This window comes from Pleurodeles waltl, chromosome 5 (genome assembly GCF_031143425.1).
Source record: "Pleurodeles waltl isolate 20211129_DDA chromosome 5, aPleWal1.hap1.20221129, whole genome shotgun sequence".
Classification (NCBI taxonomy): Eukaryota; Metazoa; Chordata; class Amphibia; order Caudata; family Salamandridae; genus Pleurodeles; species Pleurodeles waltl.
In genome coordinates, this window is record NC_090444.1 from 430,901,764 (window position 1) to 430,920,202 (window position 18,439).

The 18,439-nt window shown below is 46.6% G+C and overlaps 1 protein-coding gene across 1 annotated transcript in view; it reads right to left on the minus strand.

The window, feature by feature from the left end:
- The window catches only part of CCT4 (chaperonin containing TCP1 subunit 4), a 284,229-nt gene that overhangs the window by 196,769 nt on the left and 69,021 nt on the right, over positions 1 to 18,439 (minus strand). The window contains exons 5-7 of the mRNA XM_069234201.1: positions 17,977 to 18,119; positions 16,356 to 16,477; positions 16,097 to 16,229 (exon numbers count right to left, since the gene is read on the minus strand). Coding sequence (XP_069090302.1) covers positions 16,097 to 16,229; positions 16,356 to 16,477; positions 17,977 to 18,119 — 398 coding nt within the window. The remainder of the gene's footprint in view (positions 1 to 16,096; positions 16,230 to 16,355; positions 16,478 to 17,976; positions 18,120 to 18,439) is intronic.

Sequence of the window (18,439 nt, forward strand, 5' to 3'; positions counted from 1 at the left end):
ATCTGTTGATGTTAACAGATGAGGATCAGGAGGCAGAGAGTGAACCTCTCCCTGATCTTCTGTCATCAGACCCAAAAGATGGCACAGTAGATGGAGTGATCTACTCAGACACCCTCTCTGGCCAACAGCAAGCTGATTGTAGGAGAGTCCTACAACAGTTTCCTGAACTCTTCTCCTTAACCCCTGGTCAGACACACCTGTGTACCCATGATGTGGACACAGGAGACAGCATGCCTGTCAAGAACAAAATCTTTAGACAATCTGACCATGTTAAGGAAAGCATCAAGGTGGAAGTCCACAAGATGCTGGAATTGGGAGTAATTGAGCGCTCTGACAGCCCCTGGGCTAGCCCAGTGGTCTTAGTCCCCAAACCTCACACCAAAGATGGAAAGAAAGAGATGAGGTTTTGTGTGGACTACAGAGGGCTCAATTCTGTCACCAAGACAGATGCTCATTCAATTCCAAGAGCTGATGAGCTCATAGACAAATTAGGTGCTGCCAAATTCTTAAGTACCTTTGACTTGACAGCAGGGTACTGGCAAATAAGAATGGCACCTGGAGCAAAAGAGAAAACAGCATTCTCCACACCTGATGGGCATTATCCGTTCACTGTTATGCCCTTTGGTTTAAAGAATGCCCCTGCCACCTTCCAAAGGTTGGTGAATCAAGTCCTTGCTGGCTTGGGGTCCTTTAGCACAGCTTATCTTGATGATATTGCTGTCTTTAGCTCCACCTGGCAGGATCACCTGGTCCACCTGAAGAAGGTTTTGAAGGCTCTGCAATCTGCAGGCCTCTCTATCAAGGCATCCAAATGCCAGATAGGGCAGGGAACTGTGGTTTACTTGGGCCACCTTGTAGGTGGAGGCCAAGTTCAGCCACTCCAACCCAAGATCCAGACTATTCTGGACTGGGTAGCTCCAAAAACCCAGACTCAAGTCAGGGCATTCCTTGGCTTGACTGGGTATTACAGGAGGTTTGTGAAGGGATATGGATCCATTGTGACAGCCCTCACTGAACTCACCTCCAAGAAAATGCCCAAGAAAGTGAACTGGACTGTGGAATGCCAACAGGCCTTTGACACCCTGAAACAGGCAATGTGCTCAGCACCAGTTCTAAAAGCTCCAGATTATTCTAAGCAGTTCATTGTGCAGACAGATGCCTCTGAACATGGGATAGGGGCAGTTTTGTCCCAAACAAATGATGATGGCCTTGACCAGCCTGTTGCTTTCATTAGCAGGAGGTTACTCCCCAGGGAGCAGCGTTGGAGTGCCATTGAGAGGGAGGCCTTTGCTGTGGTTTGGTCCCTGAAGAAGCTGAGACCATACCTCTTTGGGACTCACTTCCTAGTTCAAACTGACCACAGACCTCTCAAATGGCTGATGCAAATGAAAGGTGAAAATCCTAAACTGTTGAGGTGGTCCATCTCCCTACAGGGAATGGACTTTATAGTGGAACACAGACCTGGGACTGCCCATGCCAATGCAGATGGCCTTTCCAGGTTCTTCCACTTAGAAAATGAAGACTCTCTTGGGAAAGGTTAGTCTCATCCTCTTTCGTTTGGGGGGGGGGTTGTGTAAGGAAATGCCTCCTTGGCATGGTTGCCCCCTGACTTTTTTGCCTTTGCTGATGCTATGTTTACAATTGAAAGTGTGCTGAGGCCTGCTAACCAGGCCCCAGCACCAGTGTTCTTTCCCTAACCTGTACTTTTGTATCCACAATTGGCAGACCCTGGCATCCAGATAAGTCCCTTGTAACTGGTACTTCTAGTACCAAGGGCCCTGATGCCAAGGAAGGTCTCTAAGGGCTGCAGCATGTCTTATGCCACCCTGGAGACCTCTCACTCAGCACAGACACCCTGCTTGCCAGCTTGTGTGTGCTAGTGAGGACAAAACGAGTAAGTCGACATGGCACTCCCCTCAGGGTGCCATGCCAGCCTCTCACTGCCTATGCAGTATAGGTAAGACACCCCTCTAGCAGGCCTTACCGCCCTAAGGCAGGGTGCACTATACCATAGGTGAGGGTACCAGTGCATGAGCATGGTACCCCTACAGTGTCTAAACAAAACCTTAGACATTGTAAGTGCAGGGTAGCCATAAGAGTATATGGTCTGGGAGTTTGTCAAACACGAACTCCACAGCACCATAATGGCTACACTGAAAACTGGGAAGTTTGGTATCAAACTTCTCAGCACAATAAATGCACACTGATGCCAGTGTACATTTTATTGTAAAATACACCCCAGAGGGCACCTTAGAGGTGCCCCCTGAAACTTAACCGACTATCTGTGTAGGCTGACTAGTTTTAGCCGCCTGCCACAAACCGAGACATGTTGCTGGCCCCATGGGGAGAGTGCCTTTGTCACTCTGAGGCCAGTAACAAAGCCTGCACTGGGTGGAGATGCTAACACCTCCCCCAGGCAGGAATTGTCACACCTGGCGGTGAGCCTCAAAGGCTCACCTCCTTTGTGCCAACCCAGCAGGACACTCCAGCTAGTGGAGTTGCCCGCCCCCTCCGGCCAGGCCCCACTTTTGGCGGCAAGGCCGGAGAAGATAATGAGAAAAACAAGGAGGAGTCACTGGCCAGTCAGGACAGCCCCTAAGGTGTCCTGAGCTGAGGTGACTCTGACTTTTAGAAATCCTCCATCTTGCAGATGGAGGATTCCCCCAATAGGGTTAGGATTGTGACCCCCTCCCCTTGGGAGGAGGCACAAAGAGGGTGTACCCACCCTCAGGGCTAGTAGCCATTGGCTACTAACCCCCCAGACCTAAACACGCCCTTAAATTTAGTATTTAAGGGCTACCCTGAACCCTAGAAAATTAGATTCCTGCAACTACAAGAAGAAGGACTGCCCAGCTGAAAACCCCTGCAGCGGAAGACCAGAAGACGACAACTGCCTTGGCTCCAGAAACTCACCGGCCTGTCTCCTGCCTTCCAAAGATCCTGCTCCAGCGACGCCTTCCGAAGGGACCAGCGACCTCGACATCCTCTGAGGACTGCCCCTGCTTCGAAAAGACAAGAAACTCCAGAGGACAGCGGACCTGCTCCAAGAAAGGCTGCAACTTTGTTTCCAGCAGCTTTAAAGAACCCTGCAAGCTCCCCGCAAGAAGCGTGAGACTTGCAACACTGCACCCGGCGACCCCGACTCGGCTGGTGGAGACCCGACACCTCAGGAGGGACCCCAGGACTACTCTGATACTGTGAGTACCAAAACCTGTCCCCCCTGAGCCCCCACAGCGCCGCCTGCAGAGGGAATCCCGAGGCTTCCCCTGACCGCGACTCTTTGAATCCAAAGTCCCGACGCCTGGGAGAGACCCTGCACCCGCAGCCCCCAGGACCTGAAGGACCGGACTTTCACTGGAGAAGTGACCCCCAGGACTCCCTCTCCCTTGCCCAAGTGGAGGTTTCCCCGAGGAACCCCCCCCTTGCCTGCCTGCAGCGCTGAAGAGATCCCGAGATCTCTCATAGACTAACATTGCGAACCCGACGCCTGTTTCGACACTGCACCCGGCCGCCCCCGCGCTGCTGAGGGTGAAATTTCTGTGTGGACTTGTGTCCCCCCCGGTGCCCTACAAAACCCCCCCTGGTCTGCCCTCCGAAGACGCGGGTACTTACCTGCAAGCAGACCGGAACCGGGGCACCCCCTTCTCTCCATTCTAGCCTATGTGTTTTGGGCACCACTTTGAACTCTGCACCTGACCGGCCCTGAGCTGCTGGTGTGGTGACTTTGGGGTTGCTCTGAACCCCCAACGGTGGGCTACCTTGGACCAAGAACTGAGCCCTGTAAGTGTCTTACTTACCTGGTTAACCTAACAAATACTTACCTCCCCTAGGAACTGTGAAAATTGCACTAAGTGTCCACTTTTAAAACAGCTATTTGTGAATAACTTGAAAAGTATACATGCAATTTTGATGATTTGAAGTTCCTAAAGTACTTACCTGCAATACCTTTCGAATGAGATATTACATGTAGAATTTGAACCTGTGGTTCTTAAAATAAACTAAGAAAATATATTTTTCTATACAAAACCTATTGGCTGGATTTGTCTCTGAGTGTGTGTACCTCATTTATTGTCTATGTGTATGTACAACAAATGCTTAACACTACTCCTTGGATAAGCCTACTGCTCGACCACACTACCACAAAATAGAGCATTAGTATTATCTCTTTTTGCCACTATCTTACCTCTAAGGGGAACCCTTGGACTCTGTGCATACTATTCCTCACTTTGAAATAGTGCATACAGAGCCAACTTCCTACACAGACCAAGGGGGTTTTGTAGGGCACCGGGGGGGACACAAGTCAGCACAAAAAGTACACCCTCAGCAGCGCGGTGGCGGCCAGGTGCAGTGTGCAAACACGCGTCGGGTTCTCTGTAGATTTCAATGAGAGATCAAGGGATCTCTTCAGCGGTGCAGGCAGGCAAGGGGGGGGCTCCTCAGGGTAGCCACCACCTGGGCAAGGGAGAGGGCCTCCTGGGGGTCACTCCTGCACAGAAGTTCCGTTCCTTCAGGTGCTGGGGGCTGCGGGTGCAGTGTCTTTTCCAGCCGTCGGGACTTTAGGTTCAGGCAGTCGCGGTCAGGGGGAGCTTCGGGATTCCCTCTGCAGGCGTCGCTGTGGGGGCTCAGGGGGGACAACTTTGGTTACTCACGGTCTCGGAGTCGCCGGAGGGTCCTCCCTGAGGTGTTGGTTCTCCACCAGTCGAGTCGGGGTCGCCGGGTGCAGTGTTGCAAGTCTCATGCTTCTTGAGGGGATTTGCAGGGGTCTTTAAATCTGCTCCTCTGTAACAAAGTTGCAGTTCTTTTGGAGCAGTGCCGCTGTCCTCGGGAGTTTCTGGTCTTTCTTGAAGCAGGGCAGTCCTCTGAGGATTCAGAGGTCGCTGGTCCTTGGGAAAGCGTCGCTGGAGCAGGTTTCTTTGGAAGGCAGGAGACAGGCCGGTAGGTCTGGGGCCAAAGCAGTTGGTGTCTTCTTCTCTTCCTCTGCAGGGGTCTTTCAGCTCAGCAGTCCTCTTCTTCTCCTAAGTTGCAGGAATCTAAATTCTTAGGTTCAGGGAAGCCCTTAAATACTAAATTTAAGGGCGTGTTTAGGTCTGGGGGGTTAGTAGCCAATGGCTACTAGCCCTGAGGGTGGGTACACCCTCTTTGTGCCTCCTCCCAAGGGGAGGGGGTCGCATTCCTATCCCTATTGGGGGAATCCTCCTTCTACAAGATGGAGGATTCCTAAAAGTCAGAGTCACCTCAGCTCAGGACACCTTAGGGGCTGTCCTGACTGGCCAGTGACTCCTCCTTGTTTTTCTCATTCTCTCTCCTGGACTTGCCGCCAAAAGTGGGGGCTGGGTCCAGGGGGCGGGCATCTCCACTAGCTGGAGTGCCCTGGGGCATTGTAACACGAAGCTTGAGCCTTTGAAGCTCACTGCTAGGTGTTACAGTTCCTGCAGGGGGGAGGTGTGAATCACCTCCACCCAGAGCAGGCTTTGTTTCTGTCCTCAGAGGGAACAAAGGCTCTCACCGCATGAGGTCAGAAACTCGTCTCTCAGCAGCAGGCTGGCACAGACCAGTCAGTCCTGCACTGAACAATTGGGTAAATACAGGGGGCATCTCTAAGATGCTCTCTGTGTGCATTTTTTAATAAATCCAGCACTGGCATCAGTGTGGGTTTATTATTCTGAGAAGTTTGATACTAAACTTCCCAGTATTCAGTGTAGCCATTATGGAGCTGTGGAGTTCGTTTTTGACAGACTCCCAGACCATATACTCTTATGGCTACCCTGCACTTACAATGTCTAAGGTTTTGTTTAGACACTGTAGGGGTACCATGCTCATGCACTGGTACCCTCACCTATGGTATAGTGCACCCTGCCTTAGGGCTGTAAGGCCTGCTAGAGGGGTGTCTTACCTATACTGCATAGGCAGTGAGAGGCTGGCATGGCACACTGAGGGGAGTGCCATGTCGACTTACTCGTTTTGTTCTCATCAGCACACACAAGCTGGCAAGCAGTGTGTCTGTGCTGAGTGAGGGGTCCCCAGGGTGGCATAAGATATGCTGCAGCCCTTAGAGACCTTCCCTGGCATCAGGGCCCTTGGTACCAGGGGGTACCAGTTACAAGGGACTTACCTGGATGCCAGGGTGTGCCAATTGTGGAATCAAAAGTACATTTTAGGTGAAAGAACACTGGCGCTGGGGCCTGGTTAGCAGGGTCCCAGCAAACTTCTCAGTCAAGTCAGCATCAGTATCAAGCAAAAAGTGGGGGGTAAATGCAACAGGGAGAAATTTCTTTACAATCAGACCATCTCTTTCATGCAGCTAATGCAAGGGTTCACTGCACACTTGGGCTCTAGCATATGCAAATATTCTTTCTCTTCTTGTAAAGTAAATTTCAATGTTTTAAAAAAAAAATTGATTTACTAACTAGAACGTCCCTATAACCTTTGTTTTTTTTTCCAGTGAATTCCTTTTTTTTTTTTTTTGTTTAAATGTCCAGTAATTTTCATTTCCCTGCACGCATATTTGCGTGCAGGGAAACAGATGAAAATTCCACTTTCTGCAAGCCAGATTTTGACTGCTCTCACTTGCAGAAAACGAGGGAGTGTTTGTTCTGACTTGGCAGACTGACAAAGCTCCCACCAAGTGAGAGCAAACAGCTATATCTTGGGGTGGGCATGGGCAGGTTCGCATCACACCTCCGCGCATAATTGACACTTTGCCCCAGAGAGGTGGCAGCCCCTGGGGCTGTGAGGCTGGGAGGGCCCCTAGAGGTGGCGGTCCGCAGGGCTGGGGGTTTGGAAGATCTCATATAAAATCAGCCGTATTTTCTTGAATAACATGAATTAAATCGATTGCCATGATTTTAAAAGAAAAAGTTAATGTAATCTGACCATTTGTACCCTTTTCTATAGGCTGTAGTTATCTATATATCTAGCTTTCTCTCTCTATATATTTCTTCCACTTGTAAAAAAAACAAAGGTTACCGGGACTTTATAGATAGGCTCACATTTTAAACGTACCAAAACCATAGAAATACACCAGTTATAGTTAGTTATCTCAAGTAACTAACTCGTGACCTTGCCGTGCACTTTATTCTTCAATATTCTGGGGTAATGCATGGCGAGGTGAAGGTGTAAATATGGGTGGGGTGGGGGGGGGGGGGGGGGGGGGGGGGGGGCGCAACCCACACTCTATTATCAGATCTACAACACCCCTCAAGAGCAGGTCGTCCTTGTGACAGGACTTAAAAAAAAAACCACAATCACAGACCTAGACCACTATCCACAAGACAGAGCAGACTGGACCAGCTAGAAACTGCTCTGGTGGATCCACAATATTGATGACCATGACATCTGAGTGGACAAACTGGAAGCACAACAGTTCTGGCTCAAGGAGAAAATGGACGATTACAAGAATAGATCCAGCAGTAATAACATATGGATTAGAGGCCTCGACGAAAAGGTCCCCACTGCTGCCTTGGAGTTGCACGATCAGGACCAGTTTTGCCAACTGCTCTGCCTATTACTGGACTCAGAAATACAACTCGACGGAATGCACCAATATTTCTCCAGTCTACCTAGCATTTCAGCAAAAACTAAATTTAACCCCAGACGTCCTGACAAGGGTTCACTTCTTTAAAGTCAAAGAGACGATCACGGCAGCCACCACATCCCAAGACTCAAGCCACTTTAGAGAGGTCCAATTGTCTATCTTCCAGGAAGTTTCCCCAATGATTTTGGCTCGCTGCCACAACTTCAAGGTGGTGGCAACACCTACGGCGCAAAAGATACCTCATCGCTGGGGGTATCCCCTCTGACTGTTTCACCTAAGATGGCAACAATACTCTGCTAAGACTCCCCAAAGGCTTGCAAACTGCTCCAACTGACACCCACATTTAACACTTGCTTCCGGTCCCTCTACCAAGATCCTTGCGTTGAGTGGAGAACGCCACAAACCAGTAAGTCACAAAAAGAGCCTGCAGACTCCAACAACGAGCCGAAAGTCAACTGCACCCCTCGGATGAAACCTTAAAACTGCTCTTACTACCCTCTTGCTACCAACAGTGCCATTAACACACATGTACTAAAGACCATCCAATCCTCTAGTAAGGAGGGGTACACCCCTGCAGGCTCCTCCTATTCCCCTTTCGTGTACCCTCACACTGAATTATTGGGGAGAGATTAGGAGGCACATTATCCAGCGGTCTGGGCTCTCTAATTCTGCATGACTGCTGCCAAATTTATTCAATCTCCACATCTCCAGGGACTCTAGAGATCCTCCGGATGCTGTTCCACTAACTCTTTCTCTAGAACAATGGTTCTAATATTTGTGATTGCCCTTTAGTTTTATGTTTCTTGCATTGTTCTTGTTGATACTGTTCCCCCTCCCTATTTCTTCCTCCTTTCATAACAATGACACGGATACAACACTCCACACCTACCACCACACACACAGGTCAGATATATACTCTTGACAAATAACATAACATAACATGTGTATTTTGTAAAGCGCATGTTCACCCGCAGGCATCTTGGCGCTGAATAACAGATGTTTATTGTTTATTGGTCTGAAAGCCCACGGCGGACTGCAATTGAGAAGGCACCTATTCAAGATTCTCTTGAAAACGTGATCCACCGCAAACACCTCCCCCCTCGATTAGTGCAATACATACCGTAAACATAATCACTTAACATACAAGGGGTAAACTTGTCTATGAAAAAAGGAGCCCTCGCTAAATAGTTGTAACATAAGAAGGTCGATAAACTACTACTCCAACAGATCCAAACTTTAAACTCGACCCAACACTGACAAATCGACTCTAGAAGTTGTGCACTCACAACCACCATCATCATCATCCTTATAAGATGCCCTAGAGAACTGTTCATTAATTGACATATGGTGCTACCAACACACAGGCAAATACGACTACACGTTCTATTTGAAGGTTCACTATTTGTACTCTAGGCTGGGCTATAGTCTCCTTGAAAACAGACTAACACCACGAGTACTAGACATACAGATTGATATCAAATTACTGTCCAACCATTCTCCAGTCACGCAGAGTTGGACTTAACCCTATCTCTCCACAAGCAACCGAACAGATGGATGATAAAGGAAATGGCATTTAGAGCCCTGACGAACACATTAAAAGCTTCGAAATACCCAAAACACGTACAAAGTGGCTCCCAGAGAGTTGACAAAGAATTGTGCAAAGAACGATGGGAGTGGGGAGTTGGAACACCTGATGAGACTGCAAAAAAAAAAAAAAAAAAAAAAAGTTTTGCCCTAACCAGCGATACTACAAGAAAGGCAACAAAGTAGAGAGCATAAAGGCCTATAAACTATGGAAATATCAAAAGATAAATATCATAACCTCCATGAAAGACAAAACTGACACAGCAGTCTCCATAACCACTGGGATTCTCGGAGTCTTCCACCACTTCTACTCTTCTCAGCCCCATCGGGTGACGAAGCAGCCTAGCACCGCTACCTCAAGACATTTGCCTTCTCCAACAATGAACAACCTGACTTCCTACTGATTGGCGGGCCAATAACACCTGATTAAGTCAGAACTGCAGTTGTGAACCTGAAATCAAGTAAGGCGCAGGGTCCAGATGGGCTACCGGCATCCTTTTACAAAGCATGAATCCTGGCCTCTCTTATCTTGCAATGTTATTTAATCACTTCCTCAAAATAGAGACTCCCCTATCCCCCATCCCCCATGACTGAATCCACTATCACCATGATCTTGAAACCGGGGCAAGATCCCACCTCGTATGGGTTAGACATGCCAATAGCACTACTGAATTTCAACGCTAAGATTTTTACAACAGTCCCTGTGTCGCACATTTGTGATGGGTGGTTCCTTATAATGTCCCCAGAGTAATCAGGATTCATTGAGCACCAACAGCCAACCAATAATACACAATTTAATTTGCTCAATACCGCTGAAAAACCCAATACCTGGTCGTCCTCTCGCTAGATGCAGAGGTGACCTTCAGGTGGTTTGGGTGGGTGGGGGGTGGGGTCCAACCCTCTCTCCACCCTGAAGCACTGTGCAGCTCCTGACTGTGGCCTATATCGTCAGCCCTCCCCCCCCCCCCCCCTCTCCTCCTCACAGGCTCCAACCTTCTCAAGTTTATTATGGCCAACTTTGCCTGTCTGTTTGAGCACTTGAGAGACAACGGAGCACTCTCCAAAGACCTCACCCTCAATCTGGGCACCAGAAAGGACTGCCCTCTCTCCCCCACTTTGCCTTTGCCCTTACTATGTAACCCTTAGTCCACAAAATAGTTGCTATCTCTGACATCTAGGGACTTTGACTCGCACCAAAAGAATATATACTAGTTCTGTTCATAGACAACACCCTTTGCTTTGTATCAGACCCATAAACCGCACTCCCGCCCCTACTCAAATAGCTCAACAAATGCGAGCCAGTCTCCAGATTTAAGATGAATTTTGTTAAATCCTTTGTGATTAACGTCTGACCCTCAAGGCCCACCCAAACCACTTTTAGAACTGCTAGGGTTTCACTGGGATGACTAATCTCTCGCACATCTAGCAATCACGCTTACCAATGACAAAATCGAGTCTACAATGCCAAAGTTTCTCCACTGCTGGACACGCTTTAGAAAGATTTATACAGATGGGGGAAATTCTGGCATTGCCAGTGTCAAAATGAACTTCCTTCCACGCTTGCTATACGTCACCCTACCACTCCAATGTACCCCCAAGCTTTACAAACAAATCCAAAACCGGTTACTCTACTTTGTGTGGGGGCAATGAATCCCCTAGAGTCTCTCTTCTACTTGGTTAAAGAGACCAGGAAAGGGCAGAGTACATCCAAGCAGCTCAACTACCTCCAACACTGGATGACACCAAAACTCAGTCACCACTCAACTAAAAAATTTAGCAGTATTACTCTCAAATTCCCCTTTCCTACCTGTTATGGCTCAGCGTAAACATATACAAACCAATAATTTCCTCCTCCGTTACACAGGTATAATCATAAAACACAAGGAGGCAGTCACCCATAGACCGGATTTGAACTTGTACCTAGTACCGATGTAACTGATCACTCACAATCCTGTCTTTCTGCTGGGCATGACGGACCGGGAGAAAACTCATACAAATTCCTTACCAGATGGTACCTCACTCCAGCTTGTATGAAAGTCATCAACAGCAGTTAAGCTCTGTGCTGGTCGGGGTGTGGGGAGATCTGATACATATGTAGTGGTCCTGTCCCAAGGTCCGCTTGTACTGGGACAAAATAACACAAATGGACAAAATCATGGAAGTAAAACTCCCCACTGCTCCTCCTACTGGAGGCTCCCGGCGGCCATTCAATATACTCTCACATGACCCCCTAAGGCAAACTGGTGACACCCCTTCTTCTGATTGCTCAGCTCACATTAGCATAATTCTGGAAGCAGGATGTAACCCAGTCACGACAAGTTTGGTTGCCCAAAGTTTGTTCATCTACAGAAATTGCCCTACTATGAGATACACAATGCACAAATTCGCAGAACATGGGCCCGGTTCCGGACCTACATAAAAACTGGCAAACGATACAGGGCAGACCATCCATCCTCCAACACTACAGAATGGATGAAATATCCTTTACCTCGGATTCGAGCTTCTCTGATACAGCGGACTGATACTTCTTCACATAGCTTAATTTTACCAATACCGCAACCTGTCATGAGTTTCCTTATCACCCTCCTACTATATCGTGACTCACCAACATTTAAACCAATTTACAATACTAACACTGCCTATGTTCAGTGTGATGGCTATGTATAGCTTTCATGTAAAATAACTGTGCTAATAGCTGTTACTGACAACTGTTTAGGAACTCAAACGTGGCACTCATCAAGAATGCCAAAACTTAATTCAAGTCCCACTGTGGCATAACAAATGGAACTGGCAGAAACAGGTTTATCAAACCCTTCAAAACTCTGGCAACCACAGGTGACTCAAATATGTAAGGGTTGTCTGGTAGACATTAAAAAGCAGACAAAGCTGCAAGGTATCTTGACTGTACCAATTAACGAGCCTTGCTGGACCAAGGACAATAAGAGCTGAAGAATTTTCCGAAAGATTCTTTTGAAGGATCGATTTTTTTTTTTTTTGCTCACCACCATGAAATAAATGTATTCCCCTCCCTAAACATAATGACTCCGCTGAGGGACGACGATGTGGCAAGATCATGTCAACCACCTCCGACAGAAGCTGAAAAGGACTCAGATTGTACAGCTCAGTCTCCACGCATGAAAGTGTGAAACCTGGAGATGGAGATACAGGACCTGGCCCACTCCTTAGGAGAGAATGTCTGCGCGGAGTGGGAGATGAAGAAGAGCACGCAGCGAAACGTGTAGAAGGTCGGTGTATCAGACCTTTCTTGGTCAGAACGGCTCAAGCCTAGTCCTGTCAAATCTTACTCAAAACCCAAGGAATCAAGGGCATGGGAGGAAATTTGTAGTGACATGGATCTTTCATTTTAACGAGTCACTTTAGGCTCCCTGTGATGAATGCTGGACGGCACAGAATGTCAGGCAATGGGCATTGGCACGAGTGGCAAAATGATCCATCAGATGTGTGCCAAACAAGCCAAAGATATTTTGACCCACCTCAGAGTTGAAACACGACTCCTAGTCAACAACTTGACGTAAACTGAGGCTGTTGAGTCAGACACTTAGCGAACCCACAAGATCGTTGGCTACCAGCCACAGAGTCTGTTGGCATACCCAGGTTCACAGACTAAGCACTTCCAGACAAAGAAGGTGAGAACGAAGTCCTCCCTGCTTGTCGACGCAGTACACAGTAGTCGCACAGCCTGTCAAGATTTGGAAAGACTATGACGAGATAAGTAAGAACTTGAGAGCCAGCAAGGTTGCCTGGAGTTCAAGCAGACTGAGGTGCAGTCACTGCTTTTCTACTGACCAAAGGCCTCTGATACTTTGGTCCTTTAAATACACACCACACCCAATCACAGACAAGTCAGTCACCACCATGGTCACTGTCTGGAGGGGACAAAAGAAAGTCCATCTAGACAGGTTTTCCTCCATTCCCTACAAGCTCAAGTGCTACAGCATCACTAAGATCACAATGCAGTCTGTCAGATCTCCCGGTATTGGGACCACTGCCTTGGAGGTATCACTGGAGGACCCTCATATGTGCTTGCAGGAAGCACTTGGTCGGGAGGATGCAAAAAGTCAGACTGAGCAGGCAGAGAGCGGTCAGGACTGGAATCAGAATTCTCACCAGAACCATAGGAATCGTATCCTGAATTACCCAGCTCCTTTGTGGAGGAGGGAAATGTCCTGAGCAAAGTTGTATCTAGTGCCACCCCTGTAGGAAAGTACCCTCTTTTAGGCATAATTACCCCCACTTTTTGCTTATCAGAATGCTTCAACTGTTTTCACAGAGATCCTGCTAAGGAAGACCCCAGTGATTGTTGTATCTCACTCTAAATTTGGTGGCCTGGGACTTTTGTACACTCCACAACTGGCATACTGGTGCCCCTTATATGTCCTTAGTATATGGTAATTAGGTACCAAGGGCATTGGGACACCAGCGGTCCCCCATGGGCTGCAGCATGTATTGTGCCACCCATGGGAGCCCATGCAAAATTTGTCTGCATGCCTGCCATTGCAGCCTGCGTGAAAAGGTGCATGCATCCTTTCACCACAGGTTTCTGCACCAGGTCACTGTAAGTCACCCCTATGGTAGGCCCTCTAGCCCACAGGGCAGGGCGCAGGTCCCGGTGTGTGATGGCACCCCTGCTTGAGCAGAGGTGCCCCTAGGAACTCCGGTTCCATTGCACTAGACTTCGTAAGTGTAGGTAAGCCATTTTACCCATGTACTGGACGCAAGTCACACTACCTGTATCCAGCTACATAATGTTAACTCCGAACCTGGGCATGTTTGGTAACAAACATATCGGAATCATACCCTAATACTGTTGCCAGTATTGGTTGTATGACTCCATGCACTCTGGGGACACTAAGAGGAACACCCCCCCCTTCAATGCCCCACACCCCATCCCCCCCCACGTATTACTCCTACCAGTCATCTAGGGTTTTCAAGGCAGCCCGCCCTGCTGCCACCCCTCAGATAGGTTTCTGCCCTCCTGCTGCTTGACCAGCTCAAGTATACTATTTCTGCTGGTGCTGGATCAGAGTCTGATGATGTATCCAGCCCACTGGCATTCTGAAAGGCCAAAAGAGCTGATGTGTAAGAGCAGGGTAGGGGCTTAGTGTCATCAACATCCATTTGATCATCTGGGGGATTCTTGGTCTAAATCCAAACCAAAAAGTATGCCATTGTGTCCCAATACGGGCTTGTACACTGGTCACCTCTTGATATTGCTGCTCTTCTAGGAAGCATTGACCCTCTCTTCTGGATTTCATCCTCTTGACAGGTGGCAGTAAAGCATCTTGGGGAGGTAGAGGTCCTAGTAGGACTGGAATCTATTTCAGAAGTGGCATCTCAGTCAAAGGACCTGTTTCAGGGTTTAAGCCAGTTTCAGTCAGGAGGAACCTGTACAACACCCAAGGGAAGACGTGGAATCCCAAATGGACAACCAGATGCACTAGGGAGCACTTCCAATCCCTGGAATATGTTCAGCATTGCATGTAGGAAGAAGGCTGAATCGGCACCAGGACCTCATGGTGAACAGGTGCGGGTATAGTCATGGGCTCTGGGAGAGATGGTGTAACTCAGGCTCTGAGGGGGAGGAGCCAGGTGAGAAGCACAAGGTAGAAACTTACCCCTAGACTTTCGGGAGATAGGAGTATTTCTTTTACTTCTCATGGAGTCTCTTCTTTTCCTTTGAGGACAGGGTGGAGTGAGCTTTGCCTGCCATTCCTAGAAGGCCTTCAAATTCATTTGGAGGTATGGAGGTGGCTGCTAGGTGGCTCCTGTGATGTTACCCCAACTCCACCTCAAGTGCAGAGACAGCACACCCTATTGTCTTGCAGAGATATGGCAAATGTTTGCAGATTAATTCTGGCACCTGGGATATTTCAAGGCGAGGAACACGCAGGTAGAAGTATCCATCAGAAACTATCATTCTTGCACTGGTATTTTTATAGATCCAAGCGCTAAATATTTTGTGTCATTAGACGGAGGACATTTCGAAAATCAACAGAAAATGGTCCAACTGCCTACTTTGATTTTTCCAGCCTCCAACTATAAGTGGATGGCCCTTAAGCTCTTGCTTCCCTAAGAGCATCTAAATTCTAGAGCAAAGTGTTCAAGTGTGGTCTTCCTCACTGGGGATGAGGGTGGCTGCATTTGTTGTCTTTTTCACCTTGCGTCATTCCACCAACAGAATGATGAAACAGTTGTCCATTTAGCAGCCATTCAATGATACGTAAGTGCCTCTAAAAAGAGAACTAAAACAAAGGACAGTGAAAAAAATCTGGAGAAATCTAAGAGATATCTTTAAAAATCCCAAACTATCCTACTGTACCATATTCCAGAGAAGAGTATAACAGTTCATATAACACAATGAAAACAAGAGGTGACAGGTCTGAGCAGTACCAAGACAACGCAGCATGGGAGTAGGCAGACACCACAAATTCGTATTACAAGCAGCATAACCTTCTGAAGTTCATCAAGGTACCCATTATTCAATACTATTATGGGAGCACATCATATTTGCAAGGCTGAAATGTCAGAATCAGGAACAGGTTTTTAGCCAGGCCCTTTTGGTACCCGGCAAGAGTCGAAATATGGAACTACAAGCTGGAAATCCTGAAAATTGTCTTTGGCATTCTGTGACACTTGCACATGACTGAAAGTGGCCTTGGGAACCCTATACATCTGCAGAGTTTATCGTTTTCATCTACAAAATGGTGATCAACATTAAAGATACCAAAGGTTAGCATTGGTTCACTAGTTAATGGAAAATGTGCTTTTATTTAAAAAAAAAAAAGTAAACATCTCAAAGGAAGGTAGCATGCGCTTATCTTTAATTCATGCCTGCATGAGGATATCCCATTTGAATTCACTTATGTTCCTAGTAATCCAATTTATTTAAACCTTTTGCTTCATAAAGTATTTGCTTTAATTTTAACATCTGTATGAAATGACGAATAATATACTTACATCAGTCTTTGGGGCAGACAAGCAGAACTGAATGAGACCAATTTTTGCCTTCTCCACACGAGATACTCCAGTACTGGCCAACTTCTGAGTCAACACCAAACCTTCAACCAGTTCGCAATCATCAATTGTTCCACTGGATAAGAGTGAAAAAGAGGAACGTGACACTCATCCTACAAACTACTTTATTTTCCAGTACAACACGTTCATCAACCACTTCCTTCAACCTGGCATGCATTAAAAGACAAAAAAAGCTACTTACCCAAGCTTCTTGACAATTTTTATATCTCTAAGATCCACACCAGTAGCTGTGGCTGGGTCAATCACTTTCATCACTGCATCCACACTCATTGGAGAAAGCAGACTAGAGTATTGAGAAACCACCTAGAAGTACCAAAAGAGGAAGAAAAGGAAGCATCATTTGTATGTCTAAGTATAGTAAAACTGTGGAACTGTACCTCTATGTTAGAAAAGTGTAGGAAAGACATGCTTCATGTGTTACTACAGGTGATCTTTTATTGAATTACTTGCAGCCAGACCATATAGAAGTGTATCCTAAAGCAATACATGCTATTTTGGGTTTGGAATAGTTGAGTTTGAACTAATTAAAAACAGATCTCTACTTTAGCTGCCGTTATTCTAAATGTGTATAATGCTGATAAATCACAGATGCTAATCAAGTTGTTAAGAAAATAAAAATTCTAAAAGGTGAGTAAAGTGTACATCATGCATTTTTCTGAAGGAATACTACAGAAGATGAGAAGATAAGATTGAATGATACCTACTCTACTATTTTACATAGAACGTGTAGGCTCTTTAGTGACTTATTCCATTACAGCTTAGGATGGGATACCATCAATGAGGCCTTCATAAACATGTGAGCTGAACTCAAGGGAAAATAACTTCTACTGAAAAGGCTATCTGCTGATAGTCTTCGCCTTTCCCAGACTCATGCCGCTAACCAAAGGTACATAAATATATATCTTGCTCATTTATGGCACAAAGCCACGTGCTTGCCTTACCCTATCTGGCTCGGTTCCCTGACCCACACCCCCAACAGGCGAGAGTAAAGATTTGAGACAGCGTTACTAACTTAAACTTCATTTGAACAAATGGGGATTAAATCATACAGATTCAGGACTGGTGCAAGACTGAGTATACCGGTCACACCCTCTCTATGGCACAGGTATATTTACTCCTTTCAGTAGGCTAGGGAAAACTAAAGTGCGCTTCCACAAGGTGATAAACACGAAGCGGTTAGAGAGGGAGGAACTCAACTGACTAGTGACTCACAGATCCAAAGAGTCCCAAAGTCTGGAGACAAGCCAAATTATTTTAATCAGCTTGATTAGTGCACTCTAATCTGGAACCTTAAAGCGCTGACTGCTGCGAGTCATTACTTGCACATGGGTTTCTGTCCTACAGAACAAGCAATGAGGATTCATCAAAGAGCACTCCAATAGAGTGTATGTTTTAAATCCTTCAGCGTAAGCGAATCGGGGGTGAAAGGCTGTAGTGGACTGAAACACTACAGAACCTTTAAGAGTGACTGAGAAAATGATAACATTCACCCTCTCACCAACGTTCATAATCCAAGGTTTGAAAGCATGCTTGACATGAATACTTCTCATTGGAACTCAAACTAATTAAGGTTCCAACTTATAACTAAAGAAAGAGAATGTAGAATGCAAGGGATAAAAAGTGGATCACATTCACACAAAATGGGCACAGACATGTGGGGCTCACCATCTTAATTTTAATGTTTTTTTTTCATAGAACAATTCCCATTTGAAGTAACCACGTGGGTAGAGATCTTACATGACAAATAAAAGTACAAAAAAAGATTGGAAAACATACATTTAAAAAATAAAGAAATACACTACCTTTGAGTTCAAAGAAGTAGTTGCGCTGTTTAGCAAGGTTTCTCGGTCACTCAACAGAACTGGTTGAGACATGTTCGTCAAGACTTCAATTCCTTTGTCAACAGCCTTCTGGAAGGATTCAGAGATAATAGTAGGATGGATTCCTTAAAAATAAATATAAAGGAAACACATGTGAACGTTACAAAAAGCTCAGTTACTGTGATATATTACAAAGCATGCTTCGTATTATTCCTATTTCAAAGTTTTCCTAGGAGTTCTAGTAAGCCAAGGAGGAAGTCCTTTAAGGTCCCAGGGCAGTCACATGTTATTCTAAAGTATGTCGCATGGGTACAGTCCTTTACCACTTGTGTCATAGGGTCACAATACTGTTACACTCAAAATTAGATAGCCAAGGAGTAGTGAGGGAAAGCAGCCAACATGTACTCGAAGAGGAGAAGGGGTTTAGAGACTCTGGATCAGTGCG